The sequence below is a fragment of the Malus domestica genome, chromosome 12 (assembly GCF_042453785.1).
Source record: "Malus domestica chromosome 12, GDT2T_hap1".
Lineage (NCBI taxonomy): Eukaryota > Viridiplantae > Streptophyta > Magnoliopsida > Rosales > Rosaceae > Malus > Malus domestica.
In genome coordinates, this window is record NC_091672.1 from 17,121,310 (window position 1) to 17,144,867 (window position 23,558).

Genomic DNA, 23,558 nt, shown 5'->3' on the forward strand with positions numbered 1-23,558 from the left:
TCCACTCTCTATCAATCTCTTCATACCCGTCGTTTTCCGTCCGCTAAGATTGGTTTGAGCTGGTCTCGGACGTTCAATAATTTCCCGAATCGGGGCAGCTTTTAACCAATCCCCATAACCATTTCCACCACCCCGATGTTGCTCAAATGGGCAATCCGTATTCATATGCCCAATTCTTCCACACCTGTAGCAAAAATCCTGGAGTCTTTCATAGCTAAATTCAATCCAGGTGTCCTGCTTCTGTTTACTGGGCAACCAACATCCCGTGATGAGAGGCATAGTAGTATCAACAAGCACTTTCGCTCGCAGAAATCCACATGCCATAGACGGATCTTCCACTTCCTCCACTTGCCCAATAGCCATAGCTAACCTTGTGATGTTTGAAGACGAACTGAGACATAACGGAACGCCCCTGATTTGGACCCAAAAGGGGACCAAATCCCATTTAATTTCCTCCAAAGCTAAGTCCTGGGACCATCTTTTAACTGAATTTTTTTTTTCATCACAGCCCAGGGAACCTGAGATAGAATTTGCCTAGCCGAGTTCTCATCAGGCACTATAATGATATACAGATTATCTTTCACCCATTTGACTTACATCTCTCCCATTTCTTTCCAAGCTGCCCGCAGAATTTTTCTGACCCCCTACTTGTTGAGTTGCTTCGCGTGTAACACCGCTCCCACCAGTTTCACACCTTGCTCCATCGGAGTTAATTCTAAAGATTCCTCTAGGTGTACGACCAGATCCTCCATCGCCGAATGCACCTAAACTCGATCGTCCTCAGAAATAGAACTCATGTTGTGGGTGTGGGTAAAGGTAAAGAGGACAGAGAAATTGGTACTTCTTTCTTTGAAACCCAGATAGTGAATGCTTGCTAGAGAGCTCGTTATCCCCGCTATTTTGATTGATTTGAGGTTAGACGGCACTATGCGAACCACTGCACTCATGGTTGAGAAACAGACTATCAGAGCAATAACTGCTCTTAGTTAAACCGCCACCAACCTCTGCTGACAGACCTTCAAGCCTCCGACCTTCCGGTTGTAAAGGCGCATAGAATGAGAGCCTGACCCCTAAAAAGCTACGACAAGAACACTCTCACAGAGGAGAGAATAGAGCTCACAACGGAGGGCTCTCACCACGGAGAGAAAATTTTTGCAGAGTCTATGCTGTTTGCTGGCGGTTTATCGTCATCTTTTGTTTATTACAAAGTTGTTCCGGTACAATGTATTTCATGTAACATGGTATCAAAGACGGAAGATTTTAAGAAATGAGATATTATTCTTGTTGTGAATCTTTTTGAGTTTCAAGGGGAAGTTACCAATTGTTCAAATTTTGCTCAAGTTGTTGTCATCAAGAGTTGAGAAGAGTCTATCTTAAATTAGAAGGGTTGGAGAAACTGTAAAAAAATCTTATGTATTGTATGTATCTTTAGGGTAAAATCATAACCACCATGATTGGTTGAGAGGAATAAGAGTTCATTCTCAATGAAAGCACCAATTGGTGGAACCAAATTTGTGTAAAGCCGCAAATGGTGAAGGTACAAATCCGAGTAACCTGCAAAACCGTGAGTAATCTTGAAACCAAGGGGTGTGCTAGTCAATGGCTCTCCGATGGTCAAGTTAATAAGCAGTTTTAAACTCAACCAGTGGGCAAGAGAATTATAGTATCGAGATTGCATTATTAGGGACGAACCCTACATGAATGTATCTATATCATTGGAAGGGAGACCTTTTTAGGATATAATCCTTGTTCTAAGCCAAGAGAATCCTAGAGGATATCTAAAAGTAAATATTGCAACATCTTAGGAGTTGTGATTACTTTCGGCGCACGCCAGTTCCAAGATTGTAGGAACTTCAAGTCATATGAAGGATCTGATTGATTTCATATCCATATTAGATTACGTGACTTGTGAAACAAGCATGGTCATACCAACGGAGTCGCTCGGGCTTAGCTTATTGCCCCGAAACAGGGTGATGGTGGCACCATTGCTTTGTCTGATCCAGCTCCACTTAGAGCTGTCGAGTCCATGACTGGACTTCTAAGATAACTGTATTCCAATCAACCTTACTCCGACCCTAGAAAATCATGGTCCCACACATGAGATGGTCACTACCATAAATAATAAACCTAAGGGGTAAACAAGTTAGAACTACTCTGTTGGATACATATAAAACTAATATTAAAAATGAGTTGAAACCTGTTAAACAGACATGGCGCACACACTGGGTATCCATCATGTCAAATAGATGGTCAAACACAAAGCACAATCCACTCATAAATATTGTTGCAACAAACAATTGAGAATGTATGTTCTTGTATGCAAATGATTTTTTAGTTGTTCTTAGACCATGGAACCACTACGGCAAAAGTTGTTGAGCTCGCACAAAGTGATTGTTTTTGAGATGAAGTAGATTCCATCGTAAAGATCACAAAGCCTATATATTAGTTGGTAAAATTTTGTGATGGCGATAGACAAAAATGGGTGAAATTTATGAAAAAAGATGGATAACATGCTTGGTGAAATAAAAGATAAATGACAAAAGAAGATAAAATGCACGAACAAGATTTTTTTTTATTTTGAAAAAATTGTGCTTAGTAGATGGTAACATTAATTCCTTTACATTGTCTAGCATTAGCTTTAACCCTGCGATTTTATAATGTAGAATATCTATTAGAAATAGCACCAGGAGGCACAACTAGAAAGATGTTGTCACAACCAATATCAAGCTCATCAACGGAAGGAGTTTGGAGCACATATCCATATTCCATAATGTTAAGAAAAATAAGTTGAATTGCTTAAGAGTAGATAATTTGTTTTTGTTTATTCGAACATCCATTTTATATCACATTTTTGCAAAATTTATGAAGATGAAGCTTATAAAAAAATGAGATGTTAATCTAAAAGAGACAAATCTAAAGGATCATGTTGGGAGGTTTGAGGAGGCAATCATTGGAGGAGGAAGATCAGACTGCCAAGCAGTTCAAGCAACAATTCGAGGGCTCAGGGGAAACGACATGCATGATGCTGGTCCTTCTTCAGTTATTTGTTTTTTGTTTCCATATTTTCAAATTTTAGCTACCTTTTAAATCTTGTTTGAATATTTTTGTGGTATTAAGTATTGTCTTTACAATATTCATTAGATTAAATTTAAAATTTAGTTCTTCAAGTTTTGCTGCTTCCACTTCTATATGTGATTGGAAGATGAAAACACATCAAAGTCAATTAATTAACTTAATTGTTCAATCAAAATAATATAAAATATTATCAAATTTGATAAAACAAATGTTACATTCTTATGTAATATATTCAAACACTTACCGCAAAGGCACAAATGACAAACCAGAACAGCAAATGCCAAACCAAATTGTTGAAACCAAATTTGCGCATCAACATAAAAGGTGGAGATGTTCATACTTGTTTACCTGTAAAAGAACACACAACCATGAGTAAGCCAAAGATCAAAGGGAGGAGGTGTGCCGGTCAAAGGCTCTTTGACGGTCAAGTTAGTAAGCAATATTAACACTTAAGTAATAGGCAAGAAAATAAGTGTGCAGGAATTGCGTTCCCAAGATAAACCTAAAATGGTGTATTTATATTAGTCGAGGAAATGACCTTTTCAGGATAGTGGAATCCTTATTAAATTGCATTCTCTTACGAGTGCGATTACTTGTAGCCCACGCCAATCCTTATATTGTAAGGACTCCACTATTAGAGGAAACCCATTGATTCCTTACTGGATTAGGTTTTCATATCTTGTGGAACAAGCATGGTCAATTTCAGGCGTACTGATTCCGGAACAAGATGAAGGTGGCATCAATACTTTGTTTAGTCGGCTCCGCAATGAAGGTTGCTAAGTCCATAACCGGACTTCTGAGGTATTCATATTTTGATCCGCCTTACTCTGTCCCTGGAAAATTATAGTGCCACACAAATCTAAAAGGGACAAGCTCATAATTATCTTGAGTCTCCCAATCATGGGTGATAAAAGAGATGGAAGGATAAACTCAATAAAGATTACCATCTGATGAGGAATTGACGAAGATGAACCTATAAATTTACAGGTGCGTTTTCATTTCTTTTCTTCAATTTTTCTGTAATCTCGTTGATGTGGGCAGAAACGCAGATATTCAGTGACTTATCTGTTCAACTAACATGGTCACTTATCTGTTCAACTAACATGATCTCCTCCTTGAAACAAAAAACTCTCTCGATGCATTCCCACTTCTGGGGTGGATTCGAAAACAAAAAACAAACCGAATTGAAGGAAAAAAACCAAATCGAAATATGTTTGTTTGGTTTTGCTTTATTGAACCGAAGCCCAAAAAATCGCATAAAAAAAAGAACTAAATTTGGCAAACCGAAGTGAACCGAAATATATTTTTTGGTTTCAGTGATTTAGAAACCGAACCGAACCGAACCGAAGTTTAAAACTCGTTTTACTTGACCCCCTCAGACCTTGGGTACACGACGTCGTTTACCTGTTATCGGCAATTCCTCCCTCAGAGCTCTAGTCTCTCTCTCAGACCCCTGCGAATTCCTCTTACCTTGAGCCTCGGACCTTGAAACCGAAGCCGGTCCTCCCAACCCTCGCGAATTTCTCTCTCAGACTCTCAGTCTTCTGAATCACTCGCGATTCGCGAATTCCCTTTCTGAATCACCGGCGAATACCCTTCCTGAATCACGCCGTCCCCGTCTCACAGCTCGCTGCCTCCTTGCCGTCGCTCAATGGTAACGTATTCCCTCTCTCTGGTACTTCCGATTTTATCTTTATACCTGTTTGGGCGGCTACTTTTAGTTTCAGATACCAAATGTTGCGAAATTAGGGTTTCCGAATGTATGTAAATTGTATATATTTCTTGCCAATTTTAGTCTTCGTTCTGGAATTCGCTAAATTTCTGATAGATTTGAATGATTTGGGTGTGCAATTTTACCATTGTTGGTTTTGATTGAGCTGCGTTTCAGATCTTCGAGGGTTCGGTTTTGTATCGAATCCTCGTTTGTATATGCTGAATAAATAGATATATAATGTAAATGATTTGTTTCTTGAGATATTTGTTGAAATCAAAAGCAGGGGATTATGAATTTTGAGATTATAGTTCATGCATGATCATGTGAAAATATTTGTTGATACTCTGTACCAATAAACGATCACAAAATAAAGCATTCCAAATTTCATTCTGGTTATAATTGGCATGATCATGTGAAAATATTTGTTGATACTTATTTCATTTTGATTATAATTGGCGTTCAAATTTCTTTGGAATTTAAAGCATCAGAACGCTCAAGTTTTAGAAGACTCAAGATTCACTTCCGATGTTAAGATCCCTGATAATGGCAACCTTAAAAACATTTTTCAGGTAACCGAAAAAAAAAAAAAAAAAAAAAAAACCGAATTAAACCCATACAGAACCCGACAAAATCGAACCGAACAGTAATTTTGGTTCGTTTTTGGTTTTGGCAAAAAACCAAATTGATTGAAACCGAACCCACCCCTACCCTCTTTCTCCAACCCCACCCAAACCTATCTGCAGACTCCCACCTAGGTCTCACTCTGTCCGCCCTGTCCATGTCTTCCTCTGCCGAAACTTCCCGGAAAAGCCACGTGCTTTCAGCCTTGAAAAGCCTTGAAATTAGAGATGAATAGATGAACAACCACTGAATTTACCACCGAGTTGCCAACGAATCGGTTCATCCCTACCATACGGAATTCAGATGCTCTTTCTGTATTCGGCAAACTATGGTGTTGGGTCTCTAAGTGCTAATTTTGAATCTAATAATCACATAAGCAGTTTGAAAGAACTTGTGAGCTTCAATGCTTGTTTTACGGAGTTCTTTTTGTGAGTTTTGGTTTTGAATGTGAAATTACTTGTTCGTTACCCATATAAAATTCTACCCAATGAAGGGGTGCATTTCAAATTGGGCCATTTGAAATTAGCAGATCTGAAATTTTAGATCCTTATGTAAATGAGTTTGATAACTCAACCAGAAAATATTATGAAATATACGGAGAAATTGAATTTGGGGTGTATTAATGTGAATCCTTGGTGCATTTGGTGTCCTCTGGTTAGGTTGGTTCCTTCTATTTATTTAACTTGGTCTTTTTTTTTTTTCTGAATTGATTTTTTCCAGGCTAAGCTTAACTCCTCTCCTTACAATTAACTAGTTGGATTTTCACCAAGTTGAAGGTCAAACAAAGTATAACTCGAAGCACTGGAATCTGAGAGCAAGAGCATATAGATATCTTGTTATGCATTGAACATGCAGATAGGGTCAACAGTCATCATGGACTCTGAGGTACATCCTCATCAGGGGAGCTTCTTGGTTCAGGATGGAGGTCCAGTTGTAGCCCCAACCATCTCAACTCATGTCGCACAGCAGCAGCCTAGTATGCTTAATGCGAAACTTATCCTAAATTTATTTATTATGGGCTTCTGCTGAATATGTCAGTTTCCCAGGTACAAATTTCGACGTTCTAATTGTTGTGAATGTGCAGTGAAAAAAACAACACGGCAATGGGCTGCTTGGACACATCAAGAGGAGGAAAGTTTCTTTTCTGCGTTACGACAAGTTGGGAAGGCATGTTCTTGTTATTTGGGGTTTTTTTTTTGTTGCCAATCTACTATTTTAGACATAATAATCCCTAACTGTTCAAACATTGATTGCAGAATTTTGAAAAGATCACTCGACGTGTTCAAAGTAAAAACAAGGATCAGGTATTTGATCACAGTTACTTTTGACCGTTTTCACGATGGTCCATGGATCCTCCTTTTGACATCTTGATTTTAATCTTCTTTCTGTTTCATTTTGTTTTCTTTCCCCTTCATGGTTTCCAGGTCAGGCATTATTACTATCGTCTTGTGAGGCGTATGAACAAGCTGCTGGGTCCAGAATTGTATTTGGATTCCAAAAATTCTAAAGATACGAATGCTGCTATGCTTCGATGGTAAGATTAGTTACTAATCAGATTACCCCTATTTTTATTTCCTGTGGACCTCCTCTAAAAATATACAGACTGCAGTTGGATCTTAGTTTTTTAACAGTCTTTGTTGGGAGCATTTGACCTGATATTTATCATTGATCAAAGGGCTTAGGGACATCATGATTGACAATTACTTGTCTGCCGAAATTGTCTTGATAAATAGTACAATTGTGCAGAGAATTATATGTTTTGAATGATTTTGTTGCAGGTGGTCTTTGCTGGAAAAATATAGTTGCAAAGCATCAAAGCTTCACTTGAAGCCCCGAAGGTTTAAGATCTTTATAGAAGCACTGGTTAGTAAAATACACTAATTGATCCATGAATACTTTCTTACAAATATATGTATATACATATAGATATATAATGGATAAAGAAATACTATCTTATGCTTGATAGATTAGAATTTTGCTGACCACCAATTTAGCTGACCATGCCTTGTGTTACACACATCAACCATGGGTAACTATAGTGTAATTCGTGTACATGATGAGTGGAGCAGTTTATGGTGTAGCATGGTTAATGTAGTTTCATAGAAGGGCACTATGTTTGATTTTGATCTAATATACTGGTCATGGATTGACTAACATATGTCTTTTCCTTAAAGGAACACCAACTCCTGAAAGACCGGAAGAAGAGTGTTAGGAAACGGCCTTCTCAGGGGGAAAACTGCCCTCCTAATGCTCCGAGTACTGTTTCCAATCAGAATAGACCATCAGGACATGATAATCGCACAGTTAAACTGGTTCTTGTTGACAGTCACAATATTCAGAAATTAGGACCTGGAAAAGCATCAATGAAGCGCAATGTAAATATAGGTGTTAATCGTAGCAACAAAGGAGACTCAAGTACCATGAAACCTGCTAGACAACGACGGAAACCAGGTGATTCTTTTCGTTAGTCTAACCACTTTTCAGTCTCTCCTTGTAACAGATGCTAGTTTATGTGGTCTTTTTGTTCTGGTTTCTTCCTTTAGGTAATTAGTCACATTGACAATCTTTTCATGTAAAGTTTAGTATTTAATTCCTATTTGCTGCTTTGTCCCAGCTGTGCAAATTGGCCTCTAAATTGTTTGGTGCACTTTTTGCTCATATATACTTTCAGCGAAGTGGTATAAGGATGAGCATAAATATCTGATGTTACCTTCCTCCTAATATGAAGGAATATCTGAGTGCATTTGGATTTTAGGGTTTCACCCTCATTAATTTTATATAACTTGCTTGAATCTGAGGATGGTTATGGTTAAATTTATTTTGGTTTATTACCTTTAAGTTTTCAAACTACCAAGTACCTTTGTGACTCTAGTTTCTTAGATTGCTGTTCTTGCCTCCTTCAAACTTAATGTCTGGCTTTATTCTTCTTGTTTTCTTTTCCCGAGAATAAAATTGACTTATCTTCCTTTTACAACAACAACAACAACAAAGCCTTTTCCCACTAAGTGGGGTCGGCTATATGAATCCTAGAACGCCATTGCGCTCGGTTTTGTGTCATGTCCTCCGTTAGATCCAAGTACTCTAAGTCTTTTCTTAGAGTCTCTTCCAAAGTTTTCCTAGGTCTTCCTCTACCCCTTTGGCCCTGAACCTCTGTCCCGTAGTCACATCTTCGAACCGGAGCGTCAGTCGACCTTCTTTGCACATGTCCAAATCATCGGAGCCGATTTTCTCTCATCTTTCCTACAATTTCGGCTACTCCTACTTTACCTCGGATATCCTCATTCCCAATCTTATCCTTTCTCGTGTGCCCACACATCCCACGAAGCATCCTCATCTCCGCTACACCCATTTTGTGTACGTGTTGATGCTTCACCGCCCAACATTCTGTGCCATACAACATCGCTGGCCTTATTGCCGTCCTATAAAATTTTCCCTTGAGCTTCAGTGGCCTACGACGGTCACACAACACGCCGGATGCACTCTTACACTTCATCCATCCAGCTCGTATTCTATGGTTGAGATCTCCATCTAATTCTCCGTTCTCTTGCAAGATAGATCCTAGGTAGCGAAAACGGTCGCTTTTTGTGATCTTCGCTAGATTGCTCCGGTCATTAGTGTGGATAAGTATATAAATGGATAGAGATAGGAAAGCAAACACAAGATGTACGTGGTTCACCCAGATTGGCTACGTCCACAGAATAGAAGAGTTCTCATTAATTGTGAAGGGTTTACACAAGTACATAGGTTCAAGCTCTCCTTTAGTGAGTACAAGTGAATGATTTTGTACAAATGACATTAGGAAATATTGTGGGAGAATGATCTCGTAATCACGAAACTTCTAAGTATCGGAGTGTGGTGTCGTCTTGACTTGCCTTATCTGTCTCATAGGTAGATGTGGCATCTTCTCTGAAAGTACTCTTCCTCCATCCAGGGGTGGTATCTTTAACTGGTGGAGATGCACAAGGTAATGTATCAATTTCACTTGAAGCTTACTTGTAGTCTCAGGCTTGGTCAAGCGCGATACAAACCATGTAGTAGGAGTCCCCCAAGTCGCCGAGCTAGGGGGTCTGCTGAAAGAGGTGACAGACAAGGTAAGCAATCAGAGCTCCGACTGATTGTTCACCTTCTCCCCATCTTGCAGCAGCATGAAGGATAAAGAGAAGAAAAATGAGAAGAGATGATATGAGATACTTTTGCTTTTGAAGAAGTAACTTTCCACAGGCTTATTCTTGAACTGAGCTGGAGGGTTTTCTGGTTTCCTCCAGAGTATAAGGCCGACTGAAGAATTTGAGGGTCAAAACAAGTCCATCAAATCTAGAGTACGTTCCACCCTACTGATATGGGATACTTTTGCTTTTGACAGAGTAATGGGTGTATCGGCACGTGTGCTGTTACGCTTGTCTCCACATGCTTCCTTGTATCCTTCGCACTTGCCCTATCTGTTCCTCAAGCAGATGCAGAATCTTCCCTGGAAACATAAGATGTTGAAGATGAGTACTCGAGAGCAATGCCAGGTAAGTAATCAGGTAAGGGGTTCCAGGCAGTCAGTTCCTGGCTGGAAGCTTGATTCCAAGTGCTGACTGATTGCTCTCTTTCTCCTTGTCTTGCAGGTAAAAACAAGGCCAAAGGAAAAGACAGGGAAAAAGCATGATATGAGATACTCTTGCTTTTAACCCTGATGATATGAGATATTCTTGCTCTAGTATAGCTTGTTTGCAGAGGTATTATCGGGGGGAAAGAAAGCTGAATATTTCGAAAGGCTTCGTTGGGAGTGCCCTCTCAGATATGATGAAGGGTTGAGCATTTTTGCAGGTCTGCCTGTCCGTTGGGGATGGAGGTCGACATATATAGGAGTCTCCCTAACAACAAGTAGTAATGCTATTCCTTTACCCTGCTTGGTCATAGCACGGTAGTGGGAGCTGCCAGTTGCAATGGTACTGTTCCTTTACCCTCTCTTCGCTTTTGAGAAAGTAGTCATGTTGGGAGTCTGGCTCTCGAGATTCGGAGGACGGTGCCTCTTCGATTTTGGAGCAAGCAATCTTGTTGGGAGTGTTTTCTCGAAAGTGAGTAAAGGTTGGGCATGTTTGCTAGTCTACCTTGCCACGAAGCACAGAGGTTGACACACAAGGACTTTCCAATTATCCAGCAGTGGTACTGTTCCTTTACCCTTGTGGGTAATAATATGGTAGCTAGACCTTCAACATTTATGTGTCTAAACTTTGTTAGTGCTGTTTCTTTGCTATTCTTTTACCTTTCTTGGTCAAAGCGATGTAGTGGGAGCTGCAAGCTTCACGTGCTCAACTTTGGCAGAGAACTTTGGCAAAGTTATCTGTGGTACCCATGAGCTATTGTTGCGTGTGGGAAGTGGGTGATTGAACAGTAAGATTCATGTGCTTTCTACTTCACCAGAAGTCTTCGACAGAATGCCCATAATTTCTGCAAAGCTGAGTGTGCGTGTGACAGGTGCTGACAAGGCTAGAAAAGTAGGTGCCTCTTCGATTTCTGAGATCGGCCCTCGTGGTCTCTGAGCAGCCCAGCTTTTGAGAAAGCGAGCGCCTCTTCGATTGATTCGGAGAACGATGCCTCATCGATTTTTGAGAAAGCAATCATGCTGGGGGTCTGGCTCTCGAAGATTTGGGGAGCAGTGTCTCTTCGATTTTTGAGAAAGTAATCACGTTGGGAGTCTGGCTCTCGAGATTCGAAGGGCGGTGCCTCTTGGATTTTGGAGCAAGCAATCTTGTTGGGAGTGTTTTCTCGAATGTGAGTAAAGGTTGGGCATGTTTGCTAGTCTACCTTGCCACGAAGCACAAAGGTTGACACACAGAGACTTTCCAATTATCCAGCAATGGTACTGTTCCTTTACCCTCTCTTCGATTTTTAAGAAAGTAGTCATGTTGGGAGTCTGGCTCTCGAGATTCGGAGGACGGTGCCTCTTCGATTTTGGAGCAAGCAATCTTATTGGGAGTGTTTTCTCGAATGTGAGTAAAGGTTGGGCATGTTTGCTAGTCTACCTTGCCACGAAGCACAGAGGTTGACACACAGGGACTTTCCAATTATCCAGCAGTGGTACTGTTCCTTTACCCTTGTGGGTAATAATATGGTAGCTAGACCTTTAAAATTTATGGGTCTAAACTTTGTTAGTGCTGTTTCTTTGCTATTCTTTTACCCTTCTTGGTCAGAGCGATGTAGTGGGAGCTGCAAGCTTCACGTGCTCAACTTTGGCAGAGAACTTTGGCAAAGTTATCTGTGGTACCCATGAGCTATTGTTGCGTGTGGGAAGTGGGTGATTGAACAGTAAGATTCATGTATTTTCTACTTCCCCAGAAGTCTTCGACAGAATGCCCATAATTTCTGCAAAGCTGAGTGTGCGTGTGACGGGTGCTGACAAGGCTGGAAAAGTAGGTGCCTCTTCGATTTCTGAGATCGGCCCTCGTGGTCTCTAGGGAGCCCAGCTTTTGAGAAAGCGAGCGCCTCTTCGATTTCTGAGATCGGCCTTCGTGGTCTTTGAGCAGCCCAACTTTTGAGAAAGCAAATGCCTCTTCGATTTCTGAGATCAACCCTCGTGATCTCTAAGCAGCCCAGCTTTTGAGAAAGCAAACGCCTCTTCGATTTCTGAGCAGGCGCCTCTTCGATTTCTGAAGCTCCGTCGAGTGCAGATTTTTATAGAGGCTGACATTAAGTTCCAAAGCACACTTGAATCTCCACCAGTAGAAGCTTCATTCTTGCACTTCTAAGATCTTGATTTGTCCGACCTCTTCTCTCTTCAACACCTTTGAAAATGTCTGGCCCCTCCGACCGTCGTTTTGACTTGAACCTTGTTGAAGAGGCAGCCCCGCCTTCTCCAGACAACATATGGCGCCCATCCTTCGTCTCCCCTACTGGTCCTCTTACCGTTGGGGATTCCGTGATGAAGAATGATATGACCGCTGCGGTGGTGGCCAGGAACCTTCTCACTCCCAAAGATAACAGACTACTTTCCAAACGGTCTGATGAGTTAGCTGTAAAGGATTCGCTGGCTCTCAGTGTTCAGTGTGCAGGTTCTGTGTCTAATATGGCCCAACGCCTATTTGCTCGAACCCGCCAAGTTGAATCCTTGGCGGCTGAAGTGATGAGTCTCAAACAGGAGATTAGAGGGCTCAAGCATGAGAATAAACAGTTGCACCGGCTCGCACATGACTATGCTACAAACATGAAGAGGAAGCTTGACCAGATGAAGGAAACTGATGGTCAGGTTTTACTTGATCATCAGAGATTTGTGGGTTTGTTCCAAAGGCATTTATTGCCTTCGTCTTCTGGGGCTGTACCGCGTAATGAAGCTCCGAATGATCAACCTCTGATGCCTCCTCCTTCTAGGGTTTTGTCCAGTACTGAGGCTCCAAATGATCCCCCTCCGGTGCCTTCTCTTTCTGGGGCTCTACCGACTGCTGAGACTTCTCCTAAGCAACCTTTGTGAAGGCTCCGTCTTGTGTGTTTATTTTGACTCATGTATATGTACATATTTGTAGCTGATCGGGGATATCAATAAATAAGCTTTCCTTCATTTCAACGTATTGTGTTAAATACACCAAAGCCTTCTTCGCTAAGTTCTTTGAATTTTCTTTTGTTGAAGCTTGTATGTTGAAGCTTTCTGAGTGGAGCATGTAGGTTGGGGTAGTGTTCCCTTAATTTCCCGAGTGAGGAAAACTTCTCGGTTGGAGACTTGGAAAATCCAAGTCACTGAGTGGGATCGGCTATATGAATCTTAGAACGCCATTGTGCTCGATCCTGTGTCATGTCCTTCGTTAGATCCAAGTACTCTAAGTCTTTTCTTAGAGTCTCTTCCAAAGTTTTCCTAGGTCTTCCTCTACCCCTTCGGCCCTGAACCTCTGTCCCATAGTCGCATCTTCTAATCGGAGCGTCAGTAGGCCTTCTTTGCACATGTCCAAACCACCGTAACCGATTTTCTCTCATCTTTCCTTCAATTTCGGCTACTCCTACTTTACCCCGGATATCCTCATTCCTAATCTTATCCTTTCTCGTGTGCCCACACATCCAACGAAGCATCCTCATCTCCGCTACACCCATTTTGTGTACGTGTTGATGTTTCACCGCCCAACATTCTGTGCCATACAGCATCGCCGGCCTTATTGCCGTCCTATAAAATTTTCCCTTGAGCTTCAATGGCATACGGCGGTCACACAACACGCCGGATGCACTCTTCCACTTCATCCATCCAGCTTGTATTCTATGGTTGAGATCTCCATCTAATTCTCCGTTCTTTTGCAAGATAGATCCTAGGTAACGAAAACGGTCGCTTTTTGGTATTTCTTGATCTCCGATCCTCACCCCTAACTCGTTTTGGCCTCCATTTGCACTGAACTTGCACTCCATATATTCTGTCTTTGATCGGCTTAGGCGAAGACCTTTAGATTCCAACACTTCTCTCCAAAGGTTAAGCTTTGCATTTACCCCTTCCTGAGTTTCATATATCAACACTATATCGTCTGCGAAAAGCATACACCAAGGAATATCATCTTGAATATGTCCTGTTAACTCATCCATTACCAACGCAAAAAGGTAAGGACTTAAGGATGAGCCTTGATGTAATCCTACAGTTATGGGAAAGCTTTCGGTTTGTCCTTCATGAGTTCTTACGGCAGTCTTTGCTCCTTCATACATATCCTTTATAGCTTGGATATATGCTACTCGTACTCCTTTCTTCTCTAAAATCCTCCAAAGAATGTCTCTTGGGACCCTATCATACGCTTTTTCCAAATCTATAAAGACCATGTGTAAATCCTTTTTCCCATCTCTATATCTTTCCATCAATCTTCGTAAGAGATAGATTGCCTCCATGGTTGAGCGCCCTGGCATGAACCCGAATTGGTTGTCCGAAACCCGTGTCTCTTGCCTCAATCTATGCTCAATGACTCTCTCCCAGAGCTTCATTGTATAACTCATTAGCTTAATACCCCTATAGTTCATGCAATTTTGTACGTCGCCCTTGTTCTTGTAGATAGGCACCAAAGTGCTCGTTCGCCACTCATTTGGCATCTTCTTCGTTTTCAAAATCCTATTGAAAAGGTCAGTGAGCCATGTTATACCTGTCTCTCCCAAAAGTTTCCACACTTCGATTGGTATATTGTCTGGGCCTATTGCTTTTTTATGCTTCATCTTCTTCAAAGCTACAACCACTTCTTCCTTCCGGATTCGACGATAAAAAGAGTAGTTTCTACACTCTTCTGAGTTACTCAACTCCCCTAAAGAATCACTCATTTCATGTCCTTCATTGAAAAGGTTATGAAAATAACCTCTCCATCTGTCTTTAACCGCGTTCTCTGTAGCAAGAACCTTTCCATCCTCATCCTTGATGCACCTCACTTGGTTTAGGTCCCTTGTCTTCTTTTCCCTTGCTCTAGATAGTTTATAGATATCCAACTCTCCTTCTTTGGTATCTAGTCGTTTATACATATCGTCGTAAGCCGCTAACTTAGCTTCTCTGACAACTTTTTTCGCCTCTTGCTTCGCTTTTCTATACTTTCACCATTTTCATCGGTCCTCTCCTTGTATAAGGCTTTACAACATTCCTTCTTAGCCTTCACCTTTGTTTGTACCTCCTCATTCCACCACCAAGATTCCTTTTGGTGTGGGGCAAAGCCCTTGGACTCTCCTAATACCTCTTTTGCTACTTTTCGGATACAACTAGCCATGGAATCCCACATTTGGCTAGCTTCCCCCTCTCTATCCCACACACATTGGGTGATTACCTTCTCTTTGAAAATGACTTGTTTTTCTTCTTTTAGATTCCACCATCTAGTCCTTGGGCACTTCCAAGTCTTGTTCTTTTGTCTTACTCTTTTGATATGTACATCCATCACCAACAAGCGATGTTGATTAGCCACGCTCTCTCCTGGTATAACTTTGCAATCCTTACAAGTTATACGATCCCCTTTCCTCATTAGAAGAAAATCTATTTGTGTTTTTGACGACCCACTCTTGTAGGTGATCACATGTTCTTCTCTCTTCTTAAAGAAGGTGTTGGCTAAGAAGAGATCATATGCCATTGCAAAATCCAAGATAGCTTCCCCATCCTCGTTTCTCTCCCCAAAACCATGGCCACCATGAAAACCTCCATAGTTGCCTGTCTCCCTGCCCACGTGTCCATTTAAATCTCCTCCTATAAATAACTTCTCCGTCTGAGCAATTCCTTGCACCAAGTCTCCAAGATCTTCCCAAAATTTCTCCTTCGAACTCGTATCCAACCCTACTTGAGGTGCGTACGCACTAATCACATTGATAAGTTCTTGTCCTATTACAATCTTGATTGCCATGATTCTATCTCCTACCCTCTTGACATCTACAACATCTTGTACCAAGGTCTTGTCCACGATGATGCCAACACCGTTTCTCGTTCTATTTGTGCCCGAATACCAAAGTTTAAACCCTGAGTTTTCTAGATCCTTTGCCTTACTACCAATCCACTTAGTTTCTTGTAGGCACATAATATTTATCCTTCTCCTCACCATAACTTCCACTACTTCCATAGATTTTCCCGTTAAGGTTCCTATATTCCACGTTCCTAAACGCATTTTGCTCTCTTGAACTCTACCCTTCTGTCCTAGCTTCTTCACCCTCCCCCGTCTAATAGGATCAAAGTACTTCTTTTGTGTGTCCCGGGTAAAGTTGATAGGAGCATATGCTCCCAAACAACTTTGAGTGGAGTCGTTCGAAAAGAAGTTTCTATGGCCCCCTTGCTCATTTAACACTGCATCCGGGTGCCGATGGAGATACAGCGACCCTTGCTCACTTATCACTGTGCTCAGGCCACACAGCGCGCCACTTACGGGTGACGCCCTAGCTTTAGCGCGATTTTGTTCTGGATTCATTTTCATAAGGATTCGACGTGATCATGGAGTGCCGGCTGTCGACTACCTGACGCCCTCCTCCTCCTCCTTTGACTTATCTTCCTTTTAATTAGAAAAAATAATTTGAAGGTTTTACTTAATTTGATTTTCCCCGTGTTGGATACGGTGAGGAATTGCTTCTTGTTTCATATGATATCAGCTTCATGTTATAAAATTACTATTCATATGATATCAGCTTCATTTTATAAAATTACTATTCAAAATAATTAGCAGTATCTGGTTTTTGAAATAAGTAAGTGAATATGGTCACATATTCTTACTGCTGGTTCCATATTGAGGAAATTTGGTATTTTTCTGGTTACTAATGTATTATTAGCAGGTGCTGTCTCGTCAGTGGCGTATAAAAAGTGGGAAAAGGCTGCAATTGCTGGGGTTTCTTTGGTTGCTGATGCTGCTGAGCACCTGGAGCGAGCAGCAACTGATAAAGAAGTTCAGCAGCAGGACAGAAGCACTGAAGGTGAGTCATTTTTTGGCCAGTTCTTATCTGCTACATTATATGTTCTTGAAAGGCTTATCGTCAATGAAGTTGTGCAAAGTTTCTTAATGCAATGGTTCTTTTCTTTTGATTTCCAGGGCAAAGCAGCTCTGTTCCTGCTGGAACCGTCCTGTCCCCTATGCCCACTTTCCCACAAAAAATTTATGCAGAGAACAATTGTATGAAACTTAAACTCCAGTTGTTCCCAATTGATGATGTTACTAGGAGAGCCTTGGAAATTGTAAGCACTGGCATAACTAAAATGTTAGAGTTTGATTTGTAATAAAGGTTAAACACCTGAACACTTGTTAGAGATGTAACCAAAATTTGGGTTTTCATTGGTTCGCAGGATAAACATAATCCACACTTGGAGCTCACTCTTAGTACTCGGAAAAAGATATCATCAGTTTTGGAACACCTAAATCGCAAATGGGGGAATTCAAATGTAGCATCAGGAGAGCTAATGCTTTTCCCTTACAGTGTTCAGAGAGAGAACCTGATGGGTTATCCTAGATGGGCACAAGACTCAGTTGTCAGTGCGGCAGATGTATACTCAACAATTGGAAGCCCTCCAGTTTTTCGTTTAAGGTTTCTACTTCTTTCTTTTGAACTCAAATATAGTGTCTTATATTGGATCACTAAATAACATAAATGACTTGCACTATCATTGCAGGTACGGTTGGTTCTCCAATACTGAGCTCAGGTCTGTTGAATTCCAATCACCTATAGCATCTTGCAGCATTCAAGGGGAGCACATGAATGTGGAGAAGAGGAACGAGCAGATTGTGGATTCAACTCCTATATCTCATCTATCAACTAACAATCAGTCTGTGGATAAGAACTCTCTTGCTTTGACATCAACTGATGAGCCCAATGAGATAAGTGGCTGTGTCTCCTCAAGTCCAAACAATGTGGGGGCCCCTACAGAAATAAGGACATTGCATAGAAAGGAGGCTGGTGATCAGAATACCTCAGGACATCGGGGAGATCTGGTAATTGACCTTCCTCTGCCTCAAGCATTTAATTTTATTATTCATTCCTGGCTCATAGGCCTGAATAGACATATTAACAATTGACCTTCCTCTATGGGTAACTTCACCTCTCTAATTTTGTGAACCATGGAGTAGATTGTGCCGTAAACTCTGTACATATTGTTCTTGTTTATATTTGCTATGCTATTTTTCTGAACATTTAATTTGTCTGTAAAAACCTAGGATGGCACGAGATTAATTAATGGCAATTCACTATCATCCGGTGATTGGGCGGATAGCTTAACCAACATAAGTGTTGGAGATTTGCTATTAGGAGTGTCTCATGATTTAGATTCTAACTGCATTGATCCACCTGCTGCTGAAACCTCCCAATGCCTACAGCAGATCCCATTTAGCTGTGATTCTTTTGATGCTGTGATTGCCGCTCATATTGCTAGACAGGACAAGATGGGATGTCAATCTATTATGGAATCCCATGTATCTTCTATCTGGGATGCTGAAGAAACATGTGATGGCTTCTCATTTCCAAAGAATCCTGTTTTCTGTCAAGAAGTTCCTAGTTTATCTGGGGTTGCTCCCCAAGGGCCCTGCAAACAGACAGTTTGTACAAGCTCAGCGGGATCTGATCTTATGGTTGAGGTATCATTTCCTAATACATAATTTTTTTACTCAACTCTGCATGGTGGATGGGGAATAGGCAGAGTTGCTTTGTGAAAACACATTGTGTAATGTGACTTTTTTTTGCAGGACATACCTGTCGTTGACAGGCCCATTGGTCCTCCCCAAGGAGACCGTGTGGACCAGTGTCAGCCGGATCTACATATTGAGAGTTCAGTAAAAGATTTTAACGCATTAGCAGATATATATTGGGTATGTTTCTTTTCAGCATTTTCTGTCTTTAACTTTGAAGCTTCATGACCTGTCTTGCCGGGTCTTGCTGAAACCTACTCCTGTTTGTTATCAAAGAAGCAGAGGGTCCTTTCAACAAAATGTTATTGGAATTGTATCTGTATATATGTAGAATTATTTTAGCGATACATCTATATGGCATTTCAGTAATATTTTGGGGATAAATCTGATTTTTGTGTCCCTATCTTTACAGCCGGAATCTTTAGGACCATTAGATTTGGAGATGCCGTCCTCCAAATACAATAACGAAGATTTCATGCTGAGTGATAGCCTTAGTGGGTTGAACCGCCTTATTGCCAGCAGTCTTGATGCATTTCAAAATTGCTCCTTTTTTGGGGTGAACAAGAAAGAACCAACACCATCAGCCGAAGGTCGAGAAACTGCATCCTTTTCAGATTTCAAAATTGGCAACGGAGTTTGATATGTGCGAAATCGGACAACAGCGTAACACCCTTCTAATTGCGGGGCTTCAATTGGAGTTCAGTGACTTTAACGTTTTCTCAGTTTAGCTCTGACTTGAGGATTGCATGCCAAAGGTGCCCCTGCGAGCCCGAACGGAAAGCCAAACCTTTGTATGTACAATTCTCTGATCAAAAGGTCGTAATTTGTACAAATGTAGAGAACTTGTATTTTGGATTTTTATTTTTTGCCTTCTTTTCCTTTTGTAAATTGTATTTCATAACTGATGTACGACCTACTGCAACCTGACCAGATGAACCTGGTTGTCTCAAACCCTAGGGTTGGCAGTGTTATTTGTACATTCGTTCCTACTCAATGTTTATCATCTTTTGCTGTGAATTTTTATCACAGATACAGTTTATATATAACTATTTCCGGTACCGACGTATTTTCATCCTTTGGAACTGTTAACAAAACCGAGAAGCATCTCGTTTTTCAACCTGCCTGAATTTGCACTCATCAGACGGTTGATCTTCTCTGCTATCTCCGCCATTCGAACGGGTTTAACCCTATCACAGAGATTCCGTCCAAACCCCCGGTCATCAACCACTAGTTTTCAATTAGTGGTTTGGTCAGCCAAGAAAAGGGAAACACATGGGAATGACACACCGCATACATTCGAGTATGGAATCCCATCCGCAATGTGTTAAGAACCCTCCTGCTGCTGGATGTGAAAGCACCTTAATTTGAGAGCACCATGGCACAATCAACCCTCCTCTATCACATTCTTAGCAACTGTAGCAATGCTTCAAAATGAAATGTACAAAATGGAACCATGAGGCTTGCAACCGAGCCATTCGGTGCAGTCAAACTTAGTCGCGAGGTTTGTAGCCACTACAATACTCTTCGTAGGTTGATTGGGGAAGACGGGGCCAATTGCATATGTGGGTTGCTTGTCTTGCAAGGCTGAAAGGCACTCGGATTCGATGGTGTCCTCGTTATTCTCTGATAACTCAACTATCAAAATGACATATACTCAATTCGAATTTTCTTATTCCAAACTGTCAACTTAAATCACTCATGAGTCGTGAACTTGTGTATTGACAGTTTGACAACATAATATGTCATATTGTAGTAAGATAAGGTATTCGTAACCTAGCTGTGTCACCTAAAACTTGAGAAGATTTATGAGAAGGCTATTACGTATCATGAGAACAAAAATGACCATTTTTTTTTCTTAGGAGGTCCAAGTGATAGTAGAGGCTTAAGACCAAAGCTGGCTCAGTCCAGAAGGAAATATGGACAAGGTTGTGCTTGTGGGCTATGGTTGCTGGCCAAGTGTGGAAGGTATCAGCAATCAAGCAAGTGATCGAGGGGTCTGATTGGACTAAATCTCCAACAAGTTCATCGACATAGGCAGGGAAGACATCAACACACCCTCAAGATATTTGCCGAGGTTCTAATACTGGTTGAAGGCCAGCAGAAAACTATCACTCACGGTTTTTGTAGCGTATGTCTAGGCTGGACTTGCGTGCTGTGGCGAATATGTTAGTTTGATCATGATCCTCAGTGTTCTTGTTGGGCTGGGATTTTGTTATATGGTGGTGAATAAATTTGGTGTTGATAAAATTGACCCTGTGACGCAAGCTTCATGGCCAGATTGGTAAATGGGATTACATAGCATTGGAGAGGGAGAGGCACCATAATTGCAAGGCTTTGAACGATCTTCCATCTCTCTCTCTCTCTCTCTCTCTCTAGATTTGCAAGTCATTGAAAACACTATATTTTCACCTCTCCCAGACCCTGCGTAAAGCGGGAGCCTTGTGCACTGGGTACGACCTTTTTAATGCAAAGTCATTTTCACTATTTTCTTTTTTCTTTCTCGGGTGCTTCCGAAGAGTAGACAGATTTTATTCCCACAACTTATACATATGGGTTTCTAGGCAATTAATATCAGTTGACATCAACATAAGTTAACTAATCAAACCTGTATAAAGTTTGTGCAGATTTCGAGTCCGTTACCTTGTTGTGTTGGAAACTGCTTGTTCTACTTGATACATCAAATTTTCCAAACATAGTGTTTGATCTGTGTAGTCTTCTGGAAAGTTTACTTATTGCTGCCTTGTTAATTTCTCCCACCCTTCAGCATCTGTGATCCTAGTAACTTGTTGATTCTCATATAATGTCCTACATGAATCGGTGAGACTATTTTGTAGTATAAATGGTAAACTTCTGCTCTTGCAAAAGGCACGCTTGGTTTTGGACCAAGACGTTTTGTTAGTACAAGCGTTAAGCCTTCAACAGAGAGGAGAAGTTCTACTGTGATTGGCTATGGCATCATCTTCGTCGATCTCTACAGGTTAGGTTTGTTCTTTCATGTTATTGATACAAGACTGAAGCTGAGTTCTAGCTCCCACCAAGTTTTTGTTCCAAAAAAAAAGAAAATCAGCTTTCACCAATTTAAACCGCTGTCTTTTCGTGATGCCTTATTTTCAAGGGGCATTGAGCAGTCAAAGAATAGATCAAGCAGAGCAGTAATGTTGTGTACTTGTGTGGAAGATGTAAGTCACGTTCACTATATTCTCAAACTAAAAGCTGAAGACAAAAGAAATTCAAAGCCTAATATGAATTTTGTAGTGAATATTGGAGAAAACTTAAGGCCTGCAGAAGCTGGAAGTAACATTGTGCGTAGAAAATTGTTAAATATGTACATGCAGACAAGGTTGTACTTGTTGGCTATGGCCGCGGCCCAGGTGTGGAAGGTATCGGCAATTAAGCAAGTGATTGAGGGGATAGATTGGACTAAATGGTGAATGGGATTACATGGCCTTGGCGGTGTAGAGGTACTATTATTGCATGGGGCTTTGAATGACTGTCCTCCATTATTGCAAGCTCTCTCTCTCTCTCTCTCTCTCTCTCTCTGTCTCTCTCTCTCACAACACACACACACACACACAAAGTTGTGTTTTTCTTTAGTATGGGGGTGCATTATTCTAACTTTTCACAACCCGACAAATTAGGCAGGCAAATAGTTACCCGACGGAATACAAACATTCGTCAGGCAAAACGGTCAACGTTTTGGTTTTTCCAGAGGCTTTTGCTTGACGACAAGAGTTCGACAGTAAAGCTTCTATCCTCGGGTAAAGTTTTTGCGCCAACGGAAAACGTTGGAGCGTAAAATGGCAACCTTTACGAGATAAACCATCCGGGTTTCGTCATGCAAAGATATAGTTTACGATCTATATTTCGTCGGGCAAAGATGAGGGACATAATTGCCATATTTAATTCCTTCAATGATTTTTGCAGTCTGCAAAATTAATTTCAACAATTCAACCGTCGAACTTATTTGTAGATACTCCAAGATTGCATACGCCGAAAACCACTGAAAAAAACTTTTGGGGATTAGGTATCAGGACAAAATCCTTCAATGGTTACAAACGAAAAATCACGATTTAACGGTTATTTAGCTCTGATTTTCATTATTTTTTACAACTACACTCCTCGACCTTAGAAGAATACAATGAACAAACTGAATCATCAATTTAAAATATTTACACTAGCTGATAGAACTAAATCTTATGTTCTACTTAATGGAAGTCTAGAAGAAACTCTAAGTGTTTGTTGAATCTATTATTTTGTGATGGGGTACCCATTATACAAAACTAGTTTCAACGATCCAACCGTCAAACTTGTTTGTATGTACTTCGAGATCGCATAGGCCAAAAATCATGGAAAACAAACATTCGCAGATTAGGTGATGAGACGAAATTCTTTGATGGTTACAAACGAAAAATCACAATTTAACAATTATTTTAACTCCAAATTTTGATGATTTTGTACAACTACACTCTTCGGCCATAGAAGTATACTATGAAGAACCTGATCATTAATTTAAAATATTTGCACTAGTGGATACAACAAAAATCTTACGTTCTACTTAATGGAAGTATAGAATAAATTCTAAGTGTTGGTTGAATCTATTGTTTTGATGGGGTATGCATTTTATGAAATTAGTTTCAACGATCCAACCGTCAAACTTTTTTGTATTTACTCCAAGATTGCATACACCAAAAATAAATTTTTGAGGATTAGGTAACCAGACAAAATCCTTCGACGGTTACAAATGAAAAGTCACGATTTAACGACTATATACATGACCTTTGATTTTGATTTTTTTTTCTAGAACGGTAATTGAGAGTAAGACCATAGATTAAAGGGACTTGATCATCAAGTTCAATGACCTTCTAACAGTTGGAAATTAAATTAAAAAAGTAAGGAAATTAATTTTTTTTGATGTTTGCCCAATGAAATAGGTGCAAGTAGTCCGGCAAACATACATATATTCGTCGGACAAAAAATCAAATTTGCCCCCAAAATAAAAGGTTGTCCGACAAAATATTCTAAAATTTCATTGAGAAAACTTTATTTCCTACCATTTTTTCGTCAAAATTAAACTGTTTTAAGTGACC

General features: G+C 40.6%; 1 protein-coding gene across 2 annotated transcripts; it reads left to right on the forward strand.

Annotated features, from left to right (window-relative positions):
- The first annotated feature begins 4,459 nt into the window (after window positions 1–4,459).
- On the forward strand, window positions 4,460–19,529 carry LOC103423366 (TSL-kinase interacting protein 1). Of its 2 annotated transcripts, none has more exons than XM_029090807.2 (14): window positions 4,460–4,729; window positions 6,131–6,386; window positions 6,495–6,577; window positions 6,667–6,714; window positions 6,835–6,944; window positions 7,189–7,273; window positions 7,585–7,861; window positions 16,634–16,771; window positions 16,888–17,030; window positions 17,139–17,377; window positions 17,463–17,781; window positions 18,004–18,420; window positions 18,529–18,651; window positions 18,884–19,529. In XM_029090807.2, exons 2-14 carry the CDS (start codon window positions 6,260–6,262, stop codon window positions 19,109–19,111), a joined length of 2,337 nt encoding a protein of 778 aa, XP_028946640.1. In that variant the 5' UTR covers window positions 4,460–4,729; window positions 6,131–6,259; the 3' UTR covers window positions 19,112–19,529. The 2 variants fall into 2 exon arrangements, with proteins under 2 accessions (XP_028946640.1, XP_070666118.1); XM_070810017.1 differs by having other exon boundaries at window positions 4,471–4,734.
- The last annotated feature ends 4,029 nt before the right edge of the window (window positions 19,530–23,558 follow it).